Genomic DNA, 14963 nt, shown 5'->3' with positions numbered 1-14963 from the left:
CATCTGTGACAGGAAGACAGAGCATCAAGAGCATAAAGCCGAAGCCCACCATGGCAGACAAGGCATTGTGGATACGGGGCCTGGGGAAAGTGGAAAGTTAAGAAAGAAGCATGCACTGAGACCTGACTCTGCCTGCTGCTGTCTCCCCAGACAAATAACCAATAGTGCCCAGACATCTACACCAGACGCTGGCTCATGTGATCATAGCAGGGGCCCCTAATTCTATACCAGAGGACCCCACAGACTGACAGATCCAGTCTATAAGAGGTCCCCTATCCTTAGAAATCAGTGCTGGAAGCAAAGAATGGCTATATTGCTTTGACTGCTAGGCCAAATAAATAAACGGCTTTTGTCCTTAATGACCAAAAAAAAAAAGTTTAATTTGATGAGCTTTAAGGCAGAGAGGGTGTATTAAATTGTGTGCAGGAGCTCTAAGTCTTCTTCATTTTTGCACAGATATAATTTGGAGCCACAGGTCAGAATTCCTGTCTAGAAATGTTCGCCCAATTATGTCAGTTGTAGCACTGTCACAAGCATAAGATAACACGTTAAAATGGCCTTGGCACATAAAAGGTGCCCCCGAAATGTCAGTTCCCCTCACTGCGAGGTTTAACAGGATCCCTTCCATCTCTCCTCTTTCCCCTGGCCTGATGGGACCAGGTCTTCTCTTGCTTGTGGCTTTAAGATGAGGGTGGGTACCACCAGCTCTATCAAATCTGGAAGGGTCCTCTTATTCCCAGTACAACAAGGTAGAGTTAGTCACTCAGTTGTGTCCGATTCTTTGCGACCCCATGGACTGTAGCCTGCCAAGCTCCTTTGTCCATGGACTTCTCTGGGCAAGAATACTGGAGTGGGTTGCCATTTCCTTTTCCAAGTGATCTTCCAGACATAGGATTCGAACCCAGGTCCCCCACATTGCAGGCAGATTCTTTACTGTCTGAACCACCATGGAAGCCCACAACAAGGTAGAGTTTGCTGCAATTTTTCCAAAGAAAAGAGGGTGGACCACCATTGCCTATCCAGCAGAAGGGAGTTTTACAGCTGAAAGTTCTTTCCTTTTTCAAGTTAACCACCAGAATATTAGTGCTTTCACTGCCTACCATTCTTCCCATTATTCTCATTTGATTTCCCTAGCCTGTTCCTCTTTATAGAGGTGTTACTTTGTGCCAAGTACTGAGAGACTTAACTTAGGCAGGTTGATAGGGAATCCAAGGCCCCTTTAAGGAGGTGAACATTCTTTCTTTTTCACATTCTTTTGCCTTAGCCATGTAGGCCTTGTAAGCCCTATCTCTTGCTCAAGGACATGTATTTTTTAAGCTCAAGATGTATGCTGTGGGAAAAGAGGTCTAACAAAACTTTCACAGCTTTGACGCATTCTTTTCATCTACTCTCAACAGCCAGTTGAAAAGTATATAATGCTTTTATATAAATATATTTAATGCTTAAATATATTTAATGCTCTGCTTAAACTAGCGAGGCAGATACTTTTCTACCCCCTTCCTGTGCCTTTTGCTAGAACACTTTTCTATCACTTTCACTTTAATAAAATCTCTGCTACACAAAGCTCTGAGTGACTGAGACTGTGTCTTTGGTCCCAGAGTTAAATCTTCTCCTTGGGAGACCACAAATCCGGCACCGTTCACCATAAGCTATCAGTGCTGTACTTAGCACTTCACTAACATTAACTTACTTCTAAGCCTCATAATAACCCTTGGAGATGACTATTCTTGTCTTCATTTTACATATGAGGACACTGAGGCACAGAAGAAACTTGTACAAGGCCCTTACTCAGTAAGTGGTAGAGCTTAATGCTTCCAATTATGACTGAAATAAATACACCAACCATGTTATTACTAAATAATTTCCACCAAACAACCTAAATTGTGTTGTCATTAGGAACACAAATCTGCCAAGGCTGATTTCAGATTTCTTGCCAAAATGTTAGTCTCTAAATCGTCTCTTGTCATTTAAATGACTCTTATTACATGCACAGAGGTCTGAGAGTTTAATCCATTATGTTAAGAAGCAACAGCAGAGGATGGACCTAGAGATTATCATAACAAGCAAAGTAAGTCTGAATGAGGAAGACAAATACCATATGATATCACTTATATGTGGAATCTAAAATACAACACAAATGAACTTATTTACAAAACAAAAATAAGAGTTACAGACACAGAGAACAGACTTGTGCTAGTCAAGGGGGAGAAGGGTGCAAATGGGATAGACTGGGAATCTGGAATTAACAGATGCAAACTATTATATATAGAATGGACAAACAACATGGTCTTACTGTATAGCACAGGCAACAATATTCAATATCCTGGGATAAACCATAATGGGAAAGAATGTGAAAAAGAATGTATATATATATGTATAACTACTCTGCTGTATAGCAGAAAATAACACAACTCTGTAAATCAACTAATACTTCAATAAAATTAAATAAAAGAAGCAATGGCAGAGGTGAGTCCTGGAGCAGAATGCCTGGTCCGTGACTGGCTGGTGACCTCAGGTAAGTTATTTAAACTACCAGGCTTCACTTTCTTCAAAGACAAAAGGGAGGAAAACAGAGTTATAAATACATTTACCTCCTGGAGTGACTGTAAGCAGCAAAGAAGCTAATTCATATGCGAAGGCTTAGAATGGTGCCTGACATACAGGAAGTGCTAAAAGCTGAAACTGAATATAAACAAAATACAAAGCTATTTTCTGTTAATTGGAGAGAACACAGTACTCTAACAAGAAAATCACTGGGTAATAAAGGCAAAAGGAAATGAATGACAAGTTATTCAAACTGTCACTGAAAATACTTGTAATAATGATGCACTGACTCTATGAACTAGCCCCTGGTCTATTTTTCACTTCTGTATATACATGACTGCTTCCCAGGTGGCTCAGTGGTGAAGAATCTGCCTGCAATGCAGGAGATGATGGTTTGATCCCTGGGTCAGGAAGATCCCCTGGAGGATGGCATGGCAACCCCACTCCAGTATTCTTGTCTGGAGAGTTCCATGGACAGAGGAGCTTAGTCCATGGGGTTACAAAGAGTCAGACATGACTTAGTGACTAAACAGCAACAACAAATACATGACTAGTTGAAAATGAATCTGTTAGATTTCCATGACTTAGAAAAATGTAGAAGGAGAATTCTGGATAATTTTTAATTTTTTCAAATGTTTCTTCTTGCAGGAAGTGACTACACCTACCTTTGATCAGTTTTGAAAGTAGTCAGAAAAATGTCTTCTTCGGTATCTGACTCATCCACCTCAATCACCTAAGAGGGAGAAAAAGCAAATAGTCTTTGTGGGGATGGAAAATTTGAAAAAAATGCATTAAATAGTCTAAAAATACATTTTTTATAAAAATTTACAAAGAAGGAGGCAGAAACCATGTTAGCAGCACCCATAAAACCTAAAGCTCTGCCTGACCTCCTCCCTAAGACCTCTTCATTTTATGTATGGTTTTCTGTATAATATGTGTGAGTTCACTTCTATCCTGTACCATGGCAGCCTGGGTACCTACAGGAACATGTACCTAGACTGGTGAATGACTCACATAGGGTCACATGCAGACAGTGCCCGGTGATTGATTCTCTTGGGTTTGAAATGAAAGACCGTCAATGTTTCATCTCTAATTAAAAATGAGGTATATAAGACTGTGTGGGAAGTACTGAATATCTGTTTTTCTGTTACATTTATCCCTGTTAAATACCACTTGTTGCCTTTAAGCCTCAGTAAAGATATAACTGATTGATATTGATTCTTGATTCTATAATCCAAAATACTACCTATTCTATATTTCTGTTATCTTGACACTTAATACACACATTTGCTATGTCTTCATCTAACTGATAAAGTCAAAGACAAAACAGTGAAAAAAATAGCACTTGAGATCCACTCCCTCAACAGGTTAACATTGAACTATTAGTCAAAAACCATTAAATGAAGCTGTCTAATCAGCTATGAATCCAGACAATATTTTTGTCCATGAAACTATCATTAGATTGTCTTATGTACCTTGAAGGAATCTAACACCTTCAGCATTCCTCTAAACCACCACCACCACTGCTGCTGCTGCTAAGTTGCTTCAGTCGTGTCCGACTCTGTGCGACCCCATAGACGGCAGCCCACCAGGCTCCCCTGTCCCTAGGATTCTCCAGGCAAGAATACTGGAGTGGGTTGCCATTTCCTTCTCCAATGCATGAAAGTGAAAAGTGAAAGTGAAGTCACTCAGTCGTGTCTGACTCCTAGCTACGCCATGGACTGCAGCCTACCAGGCTGCTCCGTCCATGGGATTTTCCAGGCAAGAGTACTGGAGTGGGGTGCCATTGCCTTCTCCACTATGTATCCCCAATTAAAAAAATAAAAGAAAAAGTTAGTTTGCCATGACTTAACTCTTTTTGAACTCATATTCTTCCATTATAAAAGACAAATCTAGAAGGGAAGCTTCCTTGTGGACATGATGAAAGTTTTGTTTGTTTTCATATATGAAGCAATAGAGGGCAACAGCTGACGGAATAATGAAATGGAGGTCAGGATAAAAGGACCAGTACACTCAGAGATAGTTGTATAATAGGAAGAAGAGGTGGAAAAAAAATAAAAAGATGAAATTGAGAGAGATAAAAGAGCAATAGTAGGAGCAGGACAGAGAAGCTTTCTGGAAGAGGAGGTCAGCCGCATCACGAGCTTGCAGAGATCAGGAAGGGATGAATTTAACGTTGCTAGGGTGGTATGATACAGAGCAGCGACTCTCAGATAGGTGTGATTTTTAACCCCTACTACCATTCCAGAAACGTCTGGCATGTCTGGAGGCATTTTTGATTATTATATCTCGGGGGGGGGGGGGGGGGTGGGGGCGGGGGGAACCACAGCCACTCCGGAGGCAGAAGCCAGGTGAGACACATGGGTTTTGAAAACAAGGGAAGAGGAGACTCAAGCCAATTTTGGACTCTCCTTGGAATCCAAAGAACAGCAGAAGTTTCATTTTAAATCTAGAGTCACACAGAGGTCCATAAACTCAGACCTTGTAATCTGTCTTGAGTCTAGTTTCAGCCATTAAGACACAGCCAGAGTATGTAAGTAACAAAAGGGCACCAACAAGAAACAAGACCTCTCTGTGCACTGAATGCCCATCTTCTGTAACAGTTTTCCACGCATGGACCCTTCTGGTTCAACATTATTATTCTTAAAACTATTACTGGGGACACATATTTATGGATGTACAAATCAAGGTGATTCACTCTCTTTTTTTTTTTAAGAGAGAAAACAAAATAAAAACTCCTAGAAGCCCTCAGCCTTTATAATCAGTAAAGTTCTCAACAGTTTTAACATTTTACATTTTTTTTCTTTTATTTACTCTGTAAAGCAAAGAATTGACAATCATAATGTACAAAATATAAAGTAGCCCACAACTATAAAACTTTTTTTCCTTACCTCGGTATAATTTTTAGTAGCAACATTTCGGGAGGGCTGCTGTCTTGTAGATTTAAAGGCTACAATGAAAAAGATGATACATCCATTATGTTTTTCTTAAAACAGTTTAGAAAAATCTGCATGCTTCTTTAGCTGATTACTTCCTAAGTTTTATCTGTAAAAGCTCATGATGACTAATTATAAAACCACTTATATTTCTTAAAATCTGAAGGGAGATGGAATTGTATGTCTAACTGTCAGTCTCAAATGATTTTTCTGATTTACTCAAATAAAGTAATAAGCAGTGTTCATAAAGACATCTATAGTAAAAAGTATTTTACAGCAAAATACCTGGATAAAATCTGATCACCAAATAGACTGAATTCCAAATAAGTGAAAGTAACCTCCTTAGGTCTTCTCTTATAGTTGGCAAGCTCTTTCCTCGTGGCTCTACTGTGTTAGGAGCCACTTGTTCCAGTAAGAGCTTCCTTACTCTCCTCTACTGTGTTAAAAATATTCAGTATCTAAGTAATTGTCCAGAGGGAATTCTAGAAAACAGTGTATCCTTTGTTTCACAATAACTTTCCTATAAATCCTTACATTTCCACCTTTGTAAACCTGGTTAGAATCATGAAGTTTATTCTTCCCAAGACTATGATATTATGATTTTACAATAAGAAACATAATTTGGTCTTCATCCACATTTCTGGCAGAGAGCCCCTAGCCAGTCAGTGTTAAGTCACTCAGTTGTGTCTGACTCTTTCCAACCTCATGGACTGTAGCCTGCCAGGTTCCTCTGTCCATGGAATTCTCCAGGCAAGATTACTGGAGTGGGTTGCCATTCCCTTCTCCAGGGGATTTTCCCAACCCAGGAATCGAACCTGGGTCTCCTGCACTGCAGGTGGATTCTTTACTATCTGAGCAACCAAGAAGCCCAGGGAGCCGCTAAAACGCTGATTTCCTGAAATGATGAGAGCCATCAAGGTGCTTTTTACTATGTTAACACGGCAACTTTGGGACCACAACTGAGGGAGGTTGGGTACCAGGGAACCAACTAGGAAGAGAACGTTGGAACTTTCAGTCCCCAACCTGATTTCTGGGGAGGGTAGAGAAGCTGGAGGTTGAATCAATCACCAACAGCCAATAATCTCATCAATCACGCCTATGTAATGGGGCCTAGATAAAAAACCCAAAAGGAGAGGGTTCAGAGAGCTTCCAGGGAATGAATCAGGATATTTCCACATGCCACTATGCCTAGACCCCAAACTTGATACAGACAGAAACTCCTTTGTTCTGGTCCTTGCCCTAAGTATCTCTTCAACTGGCTATTGATTCATATCTTTAATATCTTTGGTAATAAGCCAGTAATCCAGTAAGTAAACTAGTTTCCTGTGTTCTGTGAGTCACTCTAGCAAGTAAATTGAATCAAGGAAGGAGTCATGGGAACCTCTGATTTATGGCCAATTGGTCAGAAGTATGGGAACAACCATATTCCAGCATGTGACTGGCATCTGAAGAGAAGCAGGCGGTCTTGTGGAGCTGGGTCTCTCCCCTGTGGAATCTGATGCTGTCTCTGGGTAGTCAGTGTCAGAACTGAGTTGACTTGTAGGACACTCAGCAGGTGTCTGAGAACGGAATGGTGGTATGGGGAACCACCCCCCAACCCCACACACACTGGAATTAAGAGCAGAATATTAAAAACCTAGAATAAAATGTAAACAGCCCATCAGAGGTTTAAGTTTCTCCTAAGCCTTACCAGTTCCCTAACATAAAAAAAAAGGTCTCCCCCAAGATAACCCCAAAGCCAAACAACAGGGCAAGAGGAGATAAAAAGACAGAGGATTTAAAGAAGTCAAATGCTCAAACAACCCCACAAAGTCCAAAAATCTCCTAGTAAGAAAACTCAGGAATCTTCCCACCTAGGCCTAAGATACCATTTACTCTCTTTTTCACCCCCAATCTTGGCATGTCTAGCTAAGAGGGGAGAGGAAAGACAGAAGCAGAGTTCTTACCCACCTACTCTATTACTGGCCTCACATCCTACTGTACTCAAAGGCTGGACAGGGCAACTGAATGAAAGAGCCAGTGACTGTGACTCTTCCAAAAAAATATTTCTGCTCAATTATTATTCACTAATGGACTCCTCAAAATCTCAGCTCCTTGAAGAAGAAACAAGAGCCTTCCTTTCTTTCTATCCCCAATAAATGTTTGTGTGATAAATTAACATTATCAGAAAATTAAGCACTGGGTTCTATTAGGAAGGCAATGCATACTGTACTGGGGGCTAAAAGCTCTGGTTTTAAGAGTTAGACCTAGGTGGACTCTCTAGCTGGGTGACTATGACCAAGTTCCTTGGCTTCTTCAAGTCTCAGTTTCTCCACCTATAAAACAGCATTAATAATACTTCATGCTGAAAATTGTTGAAAGAATAAAAAGTAGTTAATGTAAATTGTTTTGGCAAGTGACTATAGGAGCAGGTATTCAAATGATGTCGCTAGTAACAGAGACTACTACTATCATCATTGTAGACGGAGTAGCACCAATGGTAGCTATGGTAAATTAAATGCAAAGACAGAGGCTCTTTTATTTAGTCACTATCCTTTGCAGACAAACTTCTATGGAAAAATGTTGCTGCTGGCTATAAATGTAATATCTAATACATTTCCCAATAAAACTCCAATGCAGTAACAAACCTCTACACTCCATGTAGTTTGTTATAATAGAATTGAACCTTTATCTCTTCATTCCTCCATTTAGAATACAAACACAGAAGCTATAGTTTTAAAGCTGCTTTTGTCCCAAAGTTACAGCTACTATAGCTAGTACTCCATGGTTATTCTGTCACAGACTGTATTAAAAAGTCAGTTTTATTTTTCAAAAAAAGGCCCAATGTTGGATGTAACCAGTTAAATGTAAAACCACTGAGCCAAATCAACTGTATAAAAGACAAATTTAGACTAATTTATGGAAGATCCATTTTCATAAGTTTATTGTAAACACTGCCACTAATACTATTAATAACAACAGCAATCACTGATTGGATTCTTATCAAGTGCTATGCTCAGTAATGGATATGCATAGTTCACTTAACACTTTTAATTACTCTGGGAAGTTAGTACTACTCCCCAGTAGGAGGACAGAGTGAACAGGTTATATTTATTTAATTGAAATCTTAGAAGAATAAGAACAGAATAGAGGTAGTATCTGAAGGGATAACAACAAAGGATTACTAGAAGTGATAAAACACATCAATTCAGTTTCATGAAGCTGAATAAATTCTAAGCAGGACAAAAAAAGAATTGAAATCTAGATTCATCATAGTGAAAGTGGGGAACACCAAAGACAGCTAGATGGAGGAAAAATGGACTACTTAAAAAAAAAAAAGCAACAAGCTAAACTAACAGCTGATTTCTTAACAAGAACAGTGGAAACTTGAAGACTCAGTTTGAGTAATTAATTCTGTCCAATGGTGTTAGGGAAAGCTTCACATAAAACAATAAAGCCTGGACTTTTCTGATGGTACAGTAGTTAAGAATCTGCCTGCCAATGCAGGGGATGCAGGTTTCATCCCTGGTCTGGTAAGATCCCACATGCCATGGAGCAACTAAACTCATGCACCACAACTACTGAGCCTACAGGCCCTAGAGCCTGTGCTCTGCAACAAGAAAAGCCACCTCAAGAAGTCTGCTCACTGCAACTGAAAAAGCCAGTGCATGGCAATGAAGCCCCAGTGCAGCCAAAAGTAAAAAATTAATTAAAATAAACAAGCAAACAAACAAAAAACTGAACAAAGCCATGATGAAAAAACTCAGTTTGGGCTCAGGTAAAGGCAGGTAATTTACAATGTCCATGCCTCTGTGTTGCACATTAACCGAATTGTAGTGGCTTAACAAGGTGTTCATATTTTATTCTTGTTCCTTTCCTAACTCCCTCTTTTTTTCAATAATAGCTCTCTCTTTTTTAACATTAACATTTCACAAAAGCCTACTATGTGCCAGCCTTTGCGGGGTGGGGGGGTACCCTATCATCTGGCTTGCAGGATCTTACTTCCCCAACCATGGATTGAACCTGGGCCCTCAGGAGAGTCCTAATCAGTGGACCACCAGTGAATTCCCAGGTTTTTTGCTTTTAATCTTCAGAATAATAGAATTTGGCAAGATTAGTCCCAATTTACATGTGAACAGACTAGGAGACTGAGTGACTCATCTAAAGTCACAGAACTTTTCATATGTTGAACTCAGCCCAGATTCTTTACAGTGCTTTTTTTTTTTCACTTCCTTTCCCCGTCTCTGCTTTTATTTTAGACCTGCTAAGAATGTCTCAGTATCCTTCTAGATGCCATTTTCTAAATGGCAACAGAGACAACATACTTATGAAGTCAAATGGATTTCAGTTGGCTCTATGCAAATATTGAATAATTCTTGAATAAAAACATAGCAGCAGAACTTCTGATAAGAAGATTCTTTGAGAATCATTTAATAGATCTGATGTCTTTGTCTGTTCTCCAAAGGCATCTGTCATCCAAAAAATACTGAAAAACTTCCTCTGATGGAGTCACAGGTCATTTCCTTCTGAGGTGGCTTACTCCATGTTTGGGTTGATTGACAGGCTCTTCTGTATAATGCAAAGACTACTGAGAACCAATTAGCTCAATCAACCAATTAGCTCAATCTCTAATTTTATCTCGCTCTGGAAACTAGTATAGTGCTTAACTACTTGTCCTGAAGGCCAGAGAATGTGGGGGATCAATTCAAGCTCCAGAATTTACCAGCTGTGAGACCTTAGATAAACTGCCTATCTTTTCAAAGCCTTGGTTCTCTTTTCTGTAAAACAGAGAAAATATAAGTACCGACTCTACTGAGCAGATGCTAAAGAGTCTGCCTGCAAAGCAGGAGACCCGGGTTTGATCACTAGGTCTGGAAGATCCCCTGGAGAAATGGCTACCCACTCCAGTATTCTTGCCTGGGAAATCCCATGGACAGAAGAATCTGGTGAGCTACAGGCCATGGGGTAGCAAAGAGTCAGACATGACTGAGCGACTAACACTTTCACTTTCCACTGAGCTGTTGACAGGCATCCAGTAATTGTCTCATAAATATTAGTAATTATAGTTGCAGACAATTAGCAATTGTCTCATAAATTAGTACTATCAGTGGTTTTATCAACCTAAGGCAAAATATTTAGCTCAGTTCCCTCGTCTATAAAAGAGGGAGTACGTGAAATTGTTCTTAAGTCTTCCAGGTCTCTTTTATCATATAATAAACTTAAATCTGTGTGTGATTAGCTTTTCCCATCTGTCCTCACTGGGGAGCAGTTCTTAACCTAGAGCCCATGGATGGGCTTCTAGGGGATCCCTGAACCCTTTGAAATGGAATATAATTGCATGAGTACTTATTTAAAGACAGGATATGTAGCTTGCAGAATCTATAACTTAAAACAGATTTAAAACCACTGTCTTTAGGACTGTGCAAATCATATCTATTCGATCTTTGACATGATTGAACTTCGTTAATGTAAAGATTTCAATTTTTCCCAGGTTAGCTATCCTAAGTTCCTTCTAAGAGATTTTTTTATATTATATGGTTTCTCTTCTGAATGATCATATAAAGCTGATATCCTTCTTGAAATATGGTTCCAAAGATGAGCACAGTATTCTTGACATGATACATCCAATCAGCACAGAGAGAGAACGTCCTTGCTGTAGAGAAGTACTACTTCTATAAATACTGCTTTTGGCACTCAGAGGTTAACAGGCAGGAAGGCTAGGGGTCTCCAAACAGAGGAAACAGGATGCAAGTGTCAGACGATTTTCTCTCTCTTAAGCGGCAGGAGGAAACAAACTACAAGTATCAGAATTTTTTCCTTGTCTATACAAAATTAAAAGGTTTCTTTTAAAATTCTATGTTGCCATGACGACACCTGGTTCCACCTGAACTTAACTTTTCTCAAACCTTGAGCTAACCAATGTGTTTTTCTTACAGAAATGCTTTTCTTTTAAGCTATGTTAATGAACAATGTCTTTCTTCAAGTCAGTTCCCTTAAGAGACTCAGAACTGATAAGGGCTCAAGGAACCAGTATGTTTTACTCATACAATTGTTCTCCTAATCTATGTTAATGAAACTATATATTTGCTTGGAAACCTGCCTTTCTTCAAGATTCATGTCAATGGCTTTATGGCCCAGGATGACTCACCTTGTGCCAATGTTATGTCAAAATGCATGTTGTGGATGAGGGGCCTGGTGCAGGTCTGAGTTTTGAGATATTTCCTTCCTCCAATTAGCAGCCTGCTAGTAGCTATATAACATCCAGCTAAAAGCTAGCAGGGAGGCACTCTTTCCTTCCACTTCTGATGTCTATGTCCATTAGCCGTCTCTATCTCTTTTATATTTTAATAAAACTTTATCACACAAAATCTCACTGATTGAGCCTCGTCACTGGCCCCAGATTGAATTCCTCTCCTCCAAAGAGCAAGAATCCTGGTGTCTCTTATGGCTCAGCAACAGCCCTTCAGGCACCATCAGATTGAGACAGTTGAATCAACCTTTGCACAACCTTAGTGACCTAAGTCTTTCTTACTTGGTTTCCTGCTAATATCACATACTTCTCAGAACTCTCTCTGTGTAGCCATCCTCTTAGACATATATACAGCATGTATTTACCCTTTACAAATTTCATCTTGTAAGATTTAATCCAACTCTTCAATCTGTCAAAAATTAATCTCTAATAAGATAATACAATACATATGGATATACTCTCAATTCAAAGGAGAAAAAAAATCACGTATTTTAACATATATTTTCACAAATCTGACTTATAATTTCTGCTGATCTCATAAACTATAATATTAAAAAGTTTATTAAATTTCTATACTAATTATCTAAACAGTTTATAAAAAATAGGTTCCCTTAGTTTGAGGCTAGCTTTCAGACACAACACATATACAAAATCAATGCATAGAATTGACTGTAATTTCCCTTGAATGCAGCTCACATGGCTATATTAACAGTAGAGATGGACAAAAGCAGCATTAGAAAAGCAAGTTAACAGTATGTTAAGAAGCAGTTCCTTGTCTCTTAATCACTGTTGATACACTGACCAACTGCCTTTTCTATGTCTCAGTGATCCCTCTATTAAAGGGAAATCATTAGATCTGTCTAATATCAGATATTATAAAAAATACATTTTAGAGCTCACCTTCTTCAATAGCCCCCCTGAATGGCAAAGGTCTTTTAAATTAATATAATTTATCCTGTGATTCCAATAACTCTTTTGACTCCCCAGTGATGACAACACAAACCAGTAAGACTTATTCATGGGGTTTCCTGGGTCTTTTTGCATTGGAATTTATAAATAACTGAAAGATGATCACTTGCAGTCTATACTCACCATCTATAATAGACATATTTCTAGACGTTGATGTAGTGGCCTTTGAACCTCTGCCTTGAGTAGAAATCTCCAGACTAGTGCCTGCTGTTAGAATATTGAGCAGTTAATATACAGTCCATCAGAAGCTAAAGTTTTATTTAAAAAAATAAAATCAAAATGAAATCTTAAAAAATTTTGTTATCTCAAAACAGTTTATGTGTAAAATGCCAAATATATATATATATATGAAGAAACATCTAGAGTCTGATCAGTCAATTTTCAAAGACTATACTTCGGCCACATCTGTTTCATATTGCTCCATTTAAAATTTAAGGAAAATATTTATAAATGCAAGGATAATAAAATAATCATCAATAGAATATGGAGACTTTTCTCCTTGGAGATTTTTAACTAAATTACTACCCATTTTAACCAGTTTAAAATTCCTATAGGTAAATATTTAATAAAAATAATTTTTAAATATTCCTAGGGATTTTTATACTTCATTAGGAAGTCACTGGGTGAAAGCTTTTATTATTTGGACTATTCAATGACAATAGTGTCACATTAAACACAATGATGGTAATTAACCTTAACTAACATTAATAAATCAAATTGTTTGAGGGCAGTTTTTCTTTGTAAACAAATTTTATAAGGCCATTTCATGATAATGTGGGCATTTGTATCTTATGACACTAACAAAAATAATTTTTATGATCTGGAGTTTTATTCCTACTGTCAGTGGGCCTTAGTTAATCATTTTCCTTAAGTGTTTCATTCACTATTACTTTGTATATGTGAGAGCAAATGTATCGATTAAATATATCCAATGTATAAGAAAAACTGTGAAACTTTTTTTTTTTGGCTGTGCAGTGAGACTAGAGGGATCTTAATTCCCTGACTAGGGATTGAACCCACACCCTTAGCAGTGAAAGTTCAAGTCCTAACCACAGGATCTTCAGGAAAATCCCCAAACACAATGAAATTCTTTTAAAAAATAGGAGAGTAGGTATTAAACTCTTTTATTATGTAAAAAAATATATATTAAAAACTTTATGTGCATGTGGCTATTCAATATTTAAGTGAAATGTGTATGTTAGAACTACATTAAAGCCTATCTCAGCACATTATAAAGATAAATTTTTGAAGGACTGTGTAACTCAATTCTGCCAATGGGGATACAATTCTGAATTTCCTGCACAACTGCCAAGTGTGAATGTGTAGGGAAGACAGTACTCAGGGCTAACCTCTTCCTCTCTGCGACCCCCTTCTCGACACTGAATTCTGCCCTCTTCCTCCTCTTTGGCCTCTTCCTCGGCCTCTTCCTTTGTTGGCTGCTGCTTTGACGCTATCATCAGAGTCATCAGCCATCTGTTCTGCCAAATCTATGCTCATAAGGTCTTCAGCAGTAAAGGCGGAAGCAGCGTCCTCTGACTGAGATCTGAGGGCTCTGGCCCTACTCATGGCCTGACAGGGATGATAAGAGGAAAGCACGTTAGTGGACAATGCAGCATCCTCCCAACTCATTAATCTGGTCACTCTGGTGAACTTCTCATATTGAGAAACTGTCTAAACTATTATTTTTCACTAATTATGCTGTTATTGTTGTCGTTCAGTCGCTCAGTTGTGTCCAACTCTTTGCAATCCCATGGGATGCAACATGCCAGGCTTCCCTGTCCTTCACTATCTCCTGGAGTTCACTCAAACTCAGGTTGACTGAATCAGTGATGCCATCCAACCATGTCATCCTCTGCCGCCCCCTTCTCCTCATAGTCACACTAAAAAATGCAATACAAGAGAAGCCCTCTCCATGAGCAATCAAATTCAGTGCCTGTGATTTGCCAGATCGATTTGCAATACTACCTATAAAAGGAGACCTTTTGAAAGGTATACTAAGGAGAATAAAATTTCACAAAATCAGAAGTTTCAGAACTGGGAGGAATGGCAATTCTGTCAGGAGTTAGCAATCAACCCTAATTCAACAGGCTTCTCAAGTGGTGCCAGTGGTAAAGAACCTGCCTGCCAATGCAGGAGACATAAGAGACGAGTTCTATCCCTGGGTTGGGCCGATCCCCTGGAGGAGGGCCTGACAACCTCCTCTTGTCAGGAAAACAAGAGGAGAAAATCCCATGGACAGAGGCACCTGGTGGGTTACAGTCCATAGAGTTGCAAAGAGTTGGACA

General features: G+C 38.9%; 1 protein-coding gene across 6 annotated transcripts in view; it reads right to left on the bottom strand.

The window, feature by feature from the left end:
• MRE11 (MRE11 homolog, double strand break repair nuclease) overlaps nucleotides 1-14963 on the bottom strand; it is a 76504-nt gene that overhangs the window by 8187 nt on the left and 53354 nt on the right. For all 6 annotated transcript variants that reach the window (XM_044929819.1, XM_006071803.3, XM_025267039.2 and 3 more), the window contains 4 exons: nucleotides 14028-14247; nucleotides 12802-12885; nucleotides 5436-5494; nucleotides 3210-3277 (listed from right to left, as the gene is read on the bottom strand). In XM_044929819.1, coding sequence (XP_044785754.1) covers nucleotides 3210-3277; nucleotides 5436-5494; nucleotides 12802-12885; nucleotides 14028-14247 — 431 coding nt within the window. The remainder of the gene's footprint in view (nucleotides 1-3209; nucleotides 3278-5435; nucleotides 5495-12801; nucleotides 12886-14027; nucleotides 14248-14963) is intronic.

The sequence above is a fragment of the Bubalus bubalis genome, chromosome 16 (assembly GCF_019923935.1).
Source record: "Bubalus bubalis isolate 160015118507 breed Murrah chromosome 16, NDDB_SH_1, whole genome shotgun sequence".
NCBI classification, from domain to species: Eukaryota; Metazoa; Chordata; class Mammalia; order Artiodactyla; family Bovidae; genus Bubalus; species Bubalus bubalis.
The sequence above is the reverse complement of the archived record's forward strand: the minus strand, read 5'-3'. Positions and strand labels throughout refer to the sequence as shown.